The 14,662-nt window shown below is 36.4% G+C and overlaps 1 protein-coding gene across 2 annotated transcripts in view; it reads right to left on the minus strand.

The window, feature by feature from the left end:
* Positions 1-13,162, minus strand: part of homer1b (homer scaffold protein 1b) — a 33,311-nt gene extending 20,149 nt beyond the window's left edge. Inside the window, exons 1-2 of one of the 2 annotated variants that reach the window (XM_077231684.1) lie at positions 12,813-13,162; positions 6,982-7,138 (exon numbers count right to left, since the gene is read on the minus strand). In XM_077231684.1, coding sequence (XP_077087799.1) covers positions 6,982-7,138; positions 12,813-12,817 — 162 coding nt within the window. In that variant the 5' untranslated portion in view covers positions 12,818-13,162. Of the gene's footprint in view, positions 1-6,981; positions 7,406-12,812 lie in introns of those variants that run through there. The other variant, XM_077231683.1, reaches the window with a different exon arrangement.
* Between the last annotated feature and the right edge of the window lie 1,500 nt (positions 13,163-14,662).

The following is a 14,662-nucleotide window of genomic DNA, read 5'->3' on the forward strand; positions in this document are numbered from 1 at the left end:
AAATATGTATTTTACTAAAAAAATTTTACTATAAAATTACTATAAAACCAAAGCCATATATCTAACCAAGTTGTGTTCCAAATTTGAAGTTGATATCACAAAAATTGAAGTTCCCATGAGATTTTGTTTAGGCATAATACTAAAAATAGCCACCGGGTGACTTACATTCCATTGAATTTAATTGTATGCATTCTGCCATAACAAATGAATACATTTCTGTACAAATATCCATTCTTTCACAAAGTATGGAACCTTATGACTCAGACCTTTCTGACAATGTGTGTTTTGTCAACATTAGAAAATGTTTTGATCTCAAATTATGAAACATGACAATGCCCAAAAGGGGAGGAGCCCGATAAAAGAGTTTAGAGTACCGTTTCTATGGTGACGCAACGTCCAATTTCAAAACGGGTCCCACAGGCTGAATCTTGAGTTCGTAAGCTTTCGAATGATATATCATTTCTCAAAATTAGATCAGGTGAAGTATGGGATATAGTTTGATTAGATTGATTGATTGATTGATTGATATAGTTGTTTTAAACATGCAGTGGCAGTAACAGTTAACATTGGTCCTTTTTTTATACCCTAATCAGGCAACGTGTCTCAGGAGGCACAACTCATAAACTCATAAAATCCAAAATATATCAAATTTAAAAAAAATTCTTTTGGATATGTTTAATTTAAGTCCAGATGATAATAAAATGACATGACATTATTTTTTGCTTAGCATCTTCCACTCTTGCCTGTTTAAGGGTTAAAAATGTTTCAAAAATGTCTAAATGAGATGGTCAGAAATGGATGCTCACAAACACTTGCCTTCAGTACATCTCAGGATGTTTCCTACGTTATAAGCCTGTGAAATGTTATTGATGAAATGACGACAGTCACTGCCAGTGAATGTGTTTGTGTGGGTGTGAAACCGAGAGCAAATAAGGAGGGAGGAAAGAGCGAGAAGGAGGAGGAGAAGGAGAGAGAGAGATGCACTGTGAATGTTGCACATATTCTGTGGATCTCACAATCATTATTTGAGCATCCAGAGATTTAGAAAGTCATCAAAATCCTGTATCATCTTCACAGAAATCGCATTCTTAATAAGTACCAGATTTCTATTTTCTACAAAAAATGTATTTACCTATAGATTTCATATCATGAAGTTTCAATGGTAGATTTTTTGTTTACTTGTTTTAAGCATAAACCTCATATTTTCATCTATTTTTTGCACTACAGTTCTTCAAGATGGGGAATGTAAAACATGAAATGGATGGATGCACAAAGCATAGCAATCCACGAAGGCTGTGTGGATAAAAGGCCTCGAGCGCTCTCATACTCCCACACACTTCCAGAACAAGGCCAATTGGCCACATACAAACGTGTAATTTCAAGCGAGAAAATCGACAGTGGGCTACCACTGTCAGCTTCCTGTGTGTGTGTGTGTATGTGTGTGTTACACACATGTTATACAATCATTGGAAGGATGAATGCTGTTCCCTCTATTCTATACTTCCCGTATTCAGCATTTCCACGGATATTTAAGGTTGTCCTACAGAGCACAACAGTAGGGTTCTGAAAGTAAAAATACTATTCATTTTCAATTGCATATACAGTACATCTGCCTTTGTGGAAACCAGAAATCAATTTTAAGCAATGAATATCTGGTGAATTGTTACACATAATCCTGAAGAGAGATCCAGCTATCATGAAGTTACTGTTACCATAGTAATAGGAATCACAGGAATAGAGCTGAAAAGAGATAGTCCACATGCCCATAGTTAATTTTAGTTGTCAGTAGTCTGAAACAAGCATCCTTTCAGCCAAATACTCAAATGTTTATTAACTATAAAACTGTGGTCAAAAAAGATTTTCAAAATGGCTCAATTTCTCCATGTAACATTTAGAGATGACAATTAGTACTAGATTTAAATTATCACAATTTGGGGAGAAAAAAAGTCTGGGTGGTGAAATGATTCTTGAGCAGCAAATCAACATATTAGTATGATTTCTGAAGGATCATGTGACACTGAAGGCTTTAGTAATTGCTATTAGAGAAAAAAAACATTTTAAAATATATTCAAATAGAAAACTGTTATTATAAATTGTAATAATATTTCACAGTATCACGGTACTTATGGTATTATTGAATACCGTATAAATGCAGTCATGAGCATAAGAGACTTCTTTCAATAACATTAAGAAAATCTTCCCAACCCCAAACTTTTGAACAGTAATATATTGAAATTGCGCTCTATGCAGACACCTTGGTAACACTTTACAATAAGGTTTCATTAATTAGCATTAGTTAATTACTTTAGTTAGCATCAACTAAGAACGAACAATACTTATACAGCATTTATTAATCATAGTTACTATTAATTTCAACATTAAAATTATTAAAATCAAAAGTTGTATTTGTTAACATAAGTTAATGGACTATGAACTAACTTGAACTAACAATGAACGACTGTATTTTTTATTAACATAGATTAATAAATACTGTAACAAATGTATTTCTCATGGTTAGTTCATGTTAGTTAATACATTAATTAACAAATGAGGCCTTGTTGTAAAGTGTTAACTGACACCTCTAATAAGTGGTGAAACTGAGCTTTTAGCACAGCCTACGTAAAGAAAAAATAAAATCAACAACGCTTTCTGTAGCAAATAGAGTTTAAGTTTAAACAACAAACTTTCAGAACAACACAATGGGAAGCGACCAAACACACCACCCTATAGCAGGAAGTTTTGCATGGGTAAGCAGCTCATTCTTTTCTTCAGAAAATGTCAAAATAAAATATTCAAATAATTCAGATTTTTAGCAACTAGACTGAAGGTTTTCTAACAAATCCATGCTAGTGTTTTCTAATCTGCATCAGTGTGACTGATGTTTGCGCTACGCCTAATGTACACATTAAGTGGGTTGAACCTAATGAAGTGATGAGCAAGTGTATGTGTGGAAGACCAGCTCAGAAACTTCACAGTTTGAGCTCTTGTGTACGAGCTGCTCAGCTAGCAGAACGCTAAGTACACTGGAGCTGGTATTTGCCTTTATTTTCAGATGCAGACGGACTGGCTCGATGAGAGCCCTAATCAAGAGTCCACGCAGCCTGCTGTATAATCACTCACTTCAGGATTGTAATTGCATGTGAACAGCTAAAAGCTGTGCAGTGGGTGGACAGCAGCGAAGAATAGCGCTGAGGCTAACGCTGTTGTTGGAAGAAGCTGTCCGTTTCATGCCACTTTTGCAATCTGTCAGGGGTTAAAAGAGAGCAGGATGTCACTCGCAATAATAGCCTAGCTGTTAGCAACGCAATTTTGTTTCCGGCACATGGCATTAGCTCTTTTCTAATCATTTAATGTCACATCCCAAGCAACGAGATGCTTATAAGTGCTTTTCACACTGAGCTTAACCCCGGGTTATATAGTTATTCCAAACCAACCAATCATGTGCCTCATATTCACGTGCTTTGAACAACACGTGTTGTATAAACAGGTTATGTTTCAGCATTTGAGGAATTATATAGTCGACATCTGTTTACATAAATGCTAGATCTTTATGTAAACAGGTTGCGTTCTGCGTTCATCCAAAATAATGACACTGGCGCACCACAAATGTTCAAATAAAAAATGCGAACCCAGGGTTTAAGAATATACAGTGGGAAATGTCAGCTTAAGAATAGCAAGGATTAATTGTTAACCACGGTTAAATTGAGTAAAAGCAATGAGATGTAATGTGAAACGTGAAGCAAGATAACCCAGGAATCCATTTACCAGGGGTTTAGAATGACCCAGGGTTAACTATTTCAAGTGTGAAAAGCCCTATATAAACATTAAAAAAACCAAAAACTAATATTTTTAGTTAAGCTGTTGTTACACTTTACGCCACATTCAAAAAGTAGACTAATGCCGGTTTCACAAGGCTTAAACTAGTCCCAGACTAAAATGCATGTATGAGCTGTTTTAACTGAAAGCAACTTGCTCTGACATTTCCTAAAATAAGTCAGTGCCATATTTTATTTTTTTGTTTTTTTAAGGCATGTTTAAAAGCAACTTAAATGTCCTAATTTAACTAAGCCTAGTCATGGCTTAATCTAGGCCCTGTCTGTGAAACCAAGCCTAAATTTCATACTAAATTTAAATGTAATTTTAAATATATACCTCCCACGTCTACACACTAATTTACATAAATAAATTTAGGCTGCTAAAGAGTCACACATATGCTGCCATGATGAAGCAATAATGTTGCACAGGGACCTGATTGTATTGATCAGTCAATCATTTTTTAACCTGTTCATTTATATGAAAAAATGGACCTGATGGATTTGAAAACAGCGATGTAGTATGAAATAAATCATACTACACTACTACTGAAAAAAAACAAGAAAAAAAAACATCGCATGTAACTGGAAAAGCTTTACTATTTTGAAAATGGCTGCGAGCGGGACCGAATTTAGACAATCTGGAATTGATGGATCGTTATTGTTTGCTATTGCTGTGATCTCATGCGAGTGACAGGTTGTCCCACCATCACGCCATGGTTGGTGACTTTAATAAATTGGCAAAAATGTAAGGAGAAAAGGGCGCAAAGAAGAGTCCAAACTAAAAGGAACTGCATTTGATCAGATACCGTCAATTGAAGTTATATCCAAGATAATGTGAATAGCACTCAGTGAATAGAGACCTTCCTGCTCGCTCTGCTATTGTCTATTATTCGTCAACGGTGGTTCAGATAAAGATCAGGCTTAAGTGACAAGTCTCTGTCATTCAGAGCGACAGGACTGCAATCAGTTGAAGAAAGGGCAGAATAAATTGCAGGGGTAGAGGGCGAAAACACAGGCATGGTCAGAACTTAAATATTATGTCAGGCTTAACATGTGCTCTTCAATCAATGTAGCATCCTGCTAATACCTTTAGCCACTGTGAGCATGACTTAAATTCCCTGAGGGGCTCAGACTGGACTTAAGATCAGACTCTAATTACAGCTGCTGTGTTGACCCCATTCCCTGTCCCAGTCTCATGAGGTACAGTAACATTTAAAGACATAATAATGCAACTGTGGATCTCTGTATTTTGTAATACCGCCACCTAATTTCTTAACAAAAAGGCATGGCGGCGTTCCCATGGGACAGAGATTATATCAGGTACTAAAAGGTACGCATTTTTATGTACCTTGGTATTTAGACGATACTCCAAAGTAATTAAAACAATATCCTGGAATTACCATGGTACTTGTTTTTGCTAGTGTTGATAGTTACCTAAATCAAGACTATTAGTTGTAAATTTAAAAGGTTTCTGAGATCGCAAATGGCAAATAAACTTATAAAAATAATAAAAAACGTCATGTGGTATAACCATCAAGTAAAAAGCAGTAACACATTTTCCTTACACCTTGAAAATATGTGAGCAGACATCTTAATAATAATTTTCAAATAGTTTTAAAAAGTAAAAAGGTAAAAAGTATTTTTAGTAATTAATAGTTTTAGTAATTTACAGTTATTGATGTTTTGTTCATCTTTGTCAACGTTAGTCAGTAAAAATACAGCCATTCATTGTTTGTTCATGTGACTTCACAGTGCATTAACTAATGTTAACAAATAAAACTTTTGATTTTAATAATGTATTTTCATTTTCAGTTCATGTTAACTAATGTAGTTAACTAATGAAACCTCATTGTAAAGTGTTACCATTAATTTATTTAAATAAAGTAAATTAATTACTGACTACAAATTATTAATTCGTAAATATCGTTACATTTTTGGAAGTACCACCACATGACATTTCACAACTCGATTGTCATAAAAGTTGAAATTCTAGGACTAACTTACCTTGACACAGTCATAATATGGTTTACAGGGGTCCTCTCAATTTCATTATTTTATTGAGACATTATTTTTTTTTACTTTCTGTGCCCCAAAACATAAGAATTATGATCGTCATAGAAGAGGTGTATTCAACTCATTGTACTAAAGACATTTAATATATAATTCATATTTTTGAATAAATTAATAGATCTCCACAAAAAATTGTTGTTGACCCTATGGTATGTTTAAGGTCTACACAAAACTCGACATGGATCAAACAGGATTAACTGCTGAACAAACAGTGTGCGCTTGTGTAGGTGTCAACAGTCACAGTGCAAAGTGCATTGGCTCACATGTTATTTCTGTCTCTGAAACCAAAAGCTAAGGGGAGGGCTGAGCATCCCAACTCACAAGCACATTCAGACATACTGCGGGAGCTATTTTAAAATCCTCCTCTGCTAAAGTTGAGGAACCGTAAGGATAGGGTTATGACTGCACATGAAACACTCCATACAATCGTCATATAATGTTTTTGAAAACAGTGTGTCCTCTCCTGCAGATGCTATACTTTTGATTTATAGGCTAATTAGGTCCAAGGCTTTGTGATTTGACATACAAAACCACATGACTGCTTTCTACAGTGAGATTTCAGGAGGATGGTGGAGACACATGGTCTGGAGTGGTCTGATACAAAAAAGTATTGTGGACAAATACACCATCTGCATTAAAATAAATGGGTGAAACTATAAAAGCCTTAAAGTAATAGCCAACGGTAAGATGGATGGACTAACTCTAGCGGATGTAGAGTCACTACCACTGTCTATTGATGTTTCCTGAAATATTGGGCCATTACATCCACTGTGTAAGGTTGCACAGCAGTGACCAATTCAAGTGCATGCTGCTCGCCACAGGGAGAGCGAAATAATCCACTTCTATCCCAGAGAATATGTTTGATAGGAATCTCACGCAGGTCGGTCCTCTGCCCACTCAAATCTGCTGCTAATTCAACTGAATGCATCAAAGATTTGGAAAGCATTATCAGATGCTTTTCCTGAACCAAAGACAATCCTTTAATCTCTACCATACTGAGAAGAACATAATATTATAGGACCTATTTCCCTACATTCACAATGGATGCTTTCCCTACAGTATACCAACGAACATGAAAAAAAAGACACCACGTTACCTTTGATCCATCCAAGCTGATGATCCTGTACACGTTCCTGGTACTGTCATAGAAGTAAGATACAGTGACCGCATGTTTGCTGGTGGGCATCCAGTTCTTCTTAGTGCTGGGGTCTATCTGGAAGACGTGTGCCCGGGTGCTGTAGATGGGCTGTTCCCTGAAAGGTAGGAAAAAAAAGTGGTGAACCTCTTTGTGCCTGAGCACCGTTGTCTCTCCGATTCCGCCAGGCGCGCTGGAACGTCCCGGTAGACAGATCACCATTTCTTCAGCCTCCATCTTGCTGCTGATCACCACTGCTTGAACCCAGGTAGAAACCTGGGTCTTGCCTAAGTAGTCAGACACATTGGTGCCCTGCTAACAGTGCAAGGCGACCATTCAACGCCCTGCTGATATGGAAATGCCAGCTGTTTGGCTGGGGCAGTGTGGGACGGACACTAAATATAGTCAGGGTCGCAGTAATCTGTGCAGTCCCACCCCTACTGACCTGTTCTTTGCTGTTGGACGTTGGAAGTATCAGGGCTCTTTTCCTAGACACCCTAGCTTAATTTGATAATCACACATAGACAAAGGTAACGTAATTAATAGATAAACTAATGTGCATTACTTTTTTTAGTCTAAGAGCATGGGTGGAATTTCATGAACATCCCAGCCCAGTTCTTCAATGCTACATTTCAAGGTTCCGATAATGACACAAAAGAATAAATTCTGCAAAAAGATAGTTTACACAAAAAATCACAATCGTGTCATCATTAACATTTCAAACAAGGTTTAAAGATATTTTGAGAAATGTCTCATTGTTGTTTTTGTTCATACAATGAAAGTCAATGGGGTCAAAAACAACACTGGACGCCATTGACTTTCATTGTATGAACAAAAACAACACTGAGACATTTCTCAAAATATCTTCTTTTATGTTTCACAGAAGAAACAAAGTCATACAAGTGCAGGTTTGGAACGACATGAGGGACAGTAAATGATGACAATTTTCATTTTTGTTTCTTCTTGGAGGCCATGCACAGAGAAAAACGAAGGTCAGTTTTGTGAACGTTATCATCACTTTGGGCAACAAGAAACAGAAAAGCATGTGGACCACAAGCAGGAAGGAATAATCACTCCTGCTTGTGAGAACAAAAGAAACCTGGAGCCCGAGTCAGATGAGCTGTCTCACTCTGAACTTTCTCATTCTTCTTAACACAATTACAGATTTATCCTCATTCATATGATACATACATGTCATCAGCAATTCATCAGCGATTAGCATTCACATGGCAAAACTTCTCAATAAGGTTCAATTCATGAGGTATAATAAACTAAAAATGATTCTTTTACAGCATTTATTAATATCAGTTGCACTACAGAATTCTTATGGTAAACATTAATACATTTTCATTATTGAGAGAGTACATAAAAAAAAAAAATTAAAAAAATTCTGTGTTCAAAATGTTCTTGCCATACCCTCATTTACTATGGAAAGTTTACAATGATGATTTGATTTAGTGGTAGATTTCAGATTCATTTCAAGCAGTAGAATAAAACAATACAAAAAACAACAACAGCGCAAGCAACTTGCATAGAGTTTTATGTTTTAAGCATAGAGATAGAGGTCTAATATCTTTGGTGTACCTCCTTTTATGTTAAAAAGTCACAATGAAATGAAAGTAACGACAGATCTTTTCTTCTTTTGTGACTTACTTTCGCGTGTAATGGATTTTCAAAAAAGAAAAATGTAGGACGGGTACTTGGTTCTATACATTTGGTTATTGATTGGAATTTGAGATGTGGGTGTTGCAGTCAAGAGCGGAGGCAGATAAACATGAGCTTTAAACAGGCTAAATGATTGGAGAAGTCCTACATGTCACCAGAGAGAAGTCTGTTTTCTCCAGAAGGTCCAGTTATAACATTTTGATTTAACATTAATATTCTCTTAAATGAAGCACATGCCCGGATGAGTTGTTCACAATAATAGAACCTAGAAAAAAGGTTGAATTTTATTTCATGCTGACTGAAAAAAAAAGGTGGAATCATGGAAACAATTAAATCAATTCATTGTTGATTCATGTATATTCATGAACTAAGTTAATTATACAGACAATATAAGTAGAAATTAACATTGACCAATATTTAAGTGCTGTGGTTCATGGTGATTTCATATAGCTACTGCAAGTTGCAAATATTCTAGCTGACCCCCCAGCGTGACTTTTTTTAAGGCGACCGTTATTTTTGGAACGTATCTCCTAATTATTTTCATGGCGACGCATCATGCTTGTCATGTGACACACAGCAGCCAGCGCCAGCCAAAGCTCAAAAGCACATTTAAATTTAGCAGTTGATCACGTGATGCACTGAACGCTCCAATCACACCGGTGCTGTACACGTCAAAGGGTTAACACAATATTAAAGTACAGAGCCTCATTGTAAAGTGTTATTGGACAAACTTACCAATATTCAAAAGATCCTTAGGACAACTAACAATTGCATCAGGCTCAAAATTATTGACAATCTCAGCTTTATCTCTGGATACATAGATCAGAAACGACTAGGAGGATTACATGGGAAGTGCATTAATACCCTTCAAGTTTCAGGTAAAGAGAAATGCTTTGCTTCAAAATCCAAATCCAAACACAGACGGAAGCACACTACAGTATAGCCTGCTCATTGACCCTTCCCCAACAAACTACTCTAAAAGCAACTGGCCTCAAATCAATGTCAAAGGGCATATGTCTCCACTACTGTATGCTCAGTCATCGGCAGATGGAGCTTTTCCATAGCATTCCCATACCCTACACTCCTCTGACCCAATTCCACAGATAACACCCTTCAAATCCCGGAAAAAAATCCCATTCAATCCCAATTTACTCTAATATTTCATCCATCTTATTAAAACATAGGATCAGAAGCGGGAAGTATGGGGGAAAGGGGGAAATATAACAAACACAGACGGTTTGTTGCTCCTATTCCCAGGATAATTAATCACCATATTCAATTACATTAGCATGCTTCTAATCAGCTGCTGCTGGGCTGATGTGCAGGAATGAGAGAAATTGAGAAGGAAAAGGAAGGAGAAGAGAAGGAAGAGGAGCAGGGATAGCTTAAGAGAGGCGAAGGAGAGAGAGAAATGCGGAGTACTGAGAAGTGCTTACGCTGCACCGTGGAGGCGGAAGATCTCTGAAGAGCATCAAAGGCTTGTTGCATAATTAGCATTTAAATTCGATTAAAATGCAGTTGCATTCACCATACATGGGTGCTTCACATGACATCACATGCTTCCATTGGGTCATAACCATTTACAATGTAGTAACTTAAAATTATTGTGAATGCAATCCATTAGCTGAGCTTATTGGGACATTTCCAATTTGTTTGTGTATATAACCCACACACACTTTTCTCTGTTCTCACTCAAACTTATGAAGTACTGAATTAAAGGCACCCTTAGGGAAAGAATGAAACTGTAAATAGACTGGAACATATTGCTACGTTATTGCAGCCGACTATTTGATTTCTGAATATGGTTCAAATGTATTTGCTTATGAACGTGTTTGGGTTCCATTTTCTAATAAATGTTCTCATATTGTTATAATTATGGTGTGGCAAATGACCACATTGAATATTAGAAAAAAAAAGAAAAGAAAAAAGAAAAAGAAAAAAAAAAAAATATATATATATATATATATATATATATATATATATATATATTTATCAAAGTAAAATAAAAATGCTTTAAATTGTAATAGCATTCTGTGTTGCTAAAACAAAATGTGAAACGCATTAATGGAATAATGTACTTAATAATAGCTTTATCATTTCAATGCAGTAATGAAATGAAAATGTGTTGTATCTTGTATATAAAAAAGGCTTTTTTATATATTTGAGCAATTTGTCACACTATATGAAAGAAAATGTGGAAAAAATGGGTTAAAACCGAAACTTTTCAAGTATCTTGTGTTTTTTCCTTATAGCCAAACAGAATAAACGTCATGATTTTCATATCTTGTTTGCTTGTTTCATCAATTCATGGTTGAATGTCAACCGCCCACACAGAAAACATTTAGAAAAGGAATTTAGAAAAGGAAAATGAAAACTAGATTTTATACCTAAATGTTTATGAAAACACAAACCCTCAGAGCAATCTGAGAAAATGTGAATGTTACAGGCCATTACTAAACTATTTTGAACAGATTGATCGTAGAATCAAGTCAAAAGTATCTTGAAGCCAAGACCGTCCGATGTTAAATGTAAGTGATATGTTCAATTATATAAGTAATCAAAAGCAGACAGCTCTGTATTAACATCAACAGTGTTGATCTCACACCACCCACCTTCAATAACCCACCTCCATACAGAGCTAGCAGTCATTTTTATTTTCAACATCTGTCTTTCTTACCAAATAATAGAGCAACAATAAAGAAGACCAAACTTCTGCCACACTTCAAACTTGAGTGATCTGTAATAGCATGTACAGGTAGTGGACATACATGGATAAGAAGCTATTTTATTCGTTACATAACCTGGTAGCGTGGTCAAGCTTGACTTTGAAAAGGTGCAATCATACCATTCAAATCATCTGTCCTAATGAGCAAAATAAGCTAGTTGGATCACTTTTAATTTTGCAACAATGCACTGCTGATGAAAAAAAATGTTGCATTCGTTCAACAGGCCTATTACTACTGCCTTAACAACGGCTGTATAGTAATGTTAGCAAACTGCATAACAACCAAACACTTTATAGCATGTAATAAATTGAATTGTGTGCCACTGAATTGAGTAGGAAGTGGGAATGGTTTTCTCCAGAGTAATATACTCCCAGAACAGCCATTGAATCTTTCAACGGTTATAATTTCATTAAGAATGAAGAAGAGGGAACTTAAAGCAATTCAAGAACGTATAAAAAAACGTATTTATGAAAATGCTTTGCCACCACAAGAAGATTCATCTTTATGTAATAACACATTTAAAATGAAAATATGATCACTTCCAGACATTGATCAAAGACTACCCAGGGAAACATTTTGAGATTCTAAATAATATCTACATGCGGCGGGGTACCAATGGAGAAGATCTTGGGTCATAGAGAACAGAACGAACTGTAAGCAGAAGACCCTTTAAGATTGAATAGCCATGTATAGGGTCACCTTTATTTAAAATCTATATTTCAGATCAATCTCCAGCTAAGCATTGGAAATTCCACTAGCATGTACAGATATATCAGATGTCATTGCCAATATTGGCTCCAAAATTGTATTGATGAGGCTGTGCCATGCAGCGGTGCTCTGCTGAAATGTAGATTACATAAGCATGACGAGATTAAAGGCCTTTGGCACTGCAGCACATCAGTATATGAAATTAGCTAATGTTCTTTCTCATTCAGAGTACATGCGTGTTATTTGCCTAAAAATAATACACGCAGCTAACCAACAGACTGTGGTCTCAGTGATCAAAAAATGGTCGACCCAGTGAATAAAGAATCACGATTAATTAAAAGTGTATGCAAAATATATGAGTGTACACACTCGCATAGTGTGTGGGGGTATGTAAAACAAACTGTAGCCTATCACAACATATTTTAACACATAACGCACATAAATATATTCAGCATTATAATTCGGTATACATTTTAATGCACACTATTAAGGACACTTAAGGCGTTCATGAACATGAATAACTGCTCTTACATTCTGCCCTGTCCTCATAAGACCGGTGATAAAACCGTGAGGCTCTGCGAAGCCAATTCCTACAGTAACCTATACGTTTGCTATTTACATGCAACTTACCCCATGTTGATGTTTCCCCCTCCCGAGACCAGATTCGATTTGTGCTATTTACAAGCAACTTACCCCATGTTGATGTTTTTTCCCCTCCTGAGACGAGATGCGTTTTGTGGATCACCGAGTTTCTTCGTCAGGCTGAGTGTAGAGGCTTTGGATGCGGTGCGCGCGGTCAGTCACATTATGAGCAGCGGCATTCTGCGTCTCTCGTTACGCGCTCTGTATGTAGGCTGTCAGATGCACTAAACGAATCCCACGGCGAATAGCCCACCAATACTGCCCAATTTTAGCTAGTTTGCAAAACGACGGGCTCACCTCGCATCTCTGCGGTTAGAACATGTGTTTTTGAAGAGCGCGAGGTAACGGTGGTGCTGGGGTGAATAAAGAGCCGCTGCCTCTCTCTCAGTGGGCGTGTGTGTGGCTCTGAAGATGAATCTGCTGTCAGTCGATGGTCATAACATACCACACAATATCCCACAACAACGCCCCCTGACACGCTCTTCTCCCATTAAAAAACAATTGCCACTTTTTCATCATAGGGTTTTATGTCAATCATCATAATTCACATTAATTAGCCTATTTCCTTGTATTGAAATGTAAATAAAATTGAATCCTAATTACTGGTTATCAATATTCGTTTAACTCTGAAAATCTCTTCAAAGGATAGTTCACCCAAAATTGAAAATTCTGTTATTAATTTACTCGCCCACATGTTGTTCCCAACCTGTAGGCCTACCAGTTACCGGCACCAGTTGACAGCACTGACTTTATAGGGGAAAAAATACTACGGAAGTCAATGGGGCCCATCAACTGGTTACCAACATTCTTTAAAATCTTCTTTTGTGTTCAGCAGAAGAAAGAAAGAAGAAAGAAAGATAAAACTATCAAAACATCTTATGAGAAATGAAGAGTTAACCTTTTAACTTCTAACCCTCTTTAAACAGTATTTCTTGTTTCCTCCGAGTGTAACCAGGGATTTTACACCTTTTATCTGGTGTTCTTGATTCTGGACAGCTGTCTTTTTCTCTCTGTCTTCCTCACTTCTTGTCAATAACAAAACTAGCAAATGAGCTGTTGCACAGAATTATCACAGCCATAGGCAGCAGGTCGTAGGCTGATCACAGTCCTGCTGATATTCAGTCCAACAGCATTGTGATGTTGCTTTTAAACAACAGTTCAAAAAGCAAGAGGAAATATCTGTGTTTCAAACATAAAATGTGGATATTAGCTTTGTATATTTCTTCTCTGCCAATGAAAATTGTTCCGAAAGAAGAAGTAAGCCTTAAGCATTCATCAATAAACCCACCGAGTTTGAGAGTGATCCTAGAGCAGAGGAAAATGCCCCAACTTTCAGAAAACCCTTCACTCTAGGCAAATCCACTCCACATCATTTCCACTTGCATAGTCTGGAACACAGTGAACAAAGAATACAGTTAAAAGTGGAATGCTGTGAACAAAGAGCACTGTGAAGCGTAAAACACTGTGAACATAGAACACAGTGAAAACCACCAAAGCTATGTAGGCTACTAACAGCATTGGGGAAAATGGCAATGTGAGTGTAGAAATATTTGTCACAACGACAAAAAGTGAGTTTATATGCTTTTCAAACTGAGCAACTGCTGTAGTGTAGTTGTTATAAAGAAAGAAGTTAGCAAGTTTAAAAAATATAGCCTACAACAATAATAAGAAAGAAAATAAGAAAGAAAGAAAATGCATTGTCTTTAAAATGTTGAACTTCGAGATATGACCTTTGTAATTTATGCAGTAGAAGTAATGTTCAAGTAATGTTTACCACAGACTCGTATTTACTCATAAATTGAAAAACACCAAAATCCATAAGAAATGTCCAAGGAAACCAATGACAATTAGCCATCAGTGTTCACTTACAGATTAACTTACAAGGCAGAACATATAAATTA

This window comes from Siphateles boraxobius, unplaced genomic scaffold (genome assembly GCF_051911475.1).
Source record: "Siphateles boraxobius isolate OS27281-9 unplaced genomic scaffold, OSU_SipBor_1 16, whole genome shotgun sequence".
NCBI classification, from domain to species: domain Eukaryota; kingdom Metazoa; phylum Chordata; class Actinopteri; order Cypriniformes; family Leuciscidae; genus Siphateles; species Siphateles boraxobius.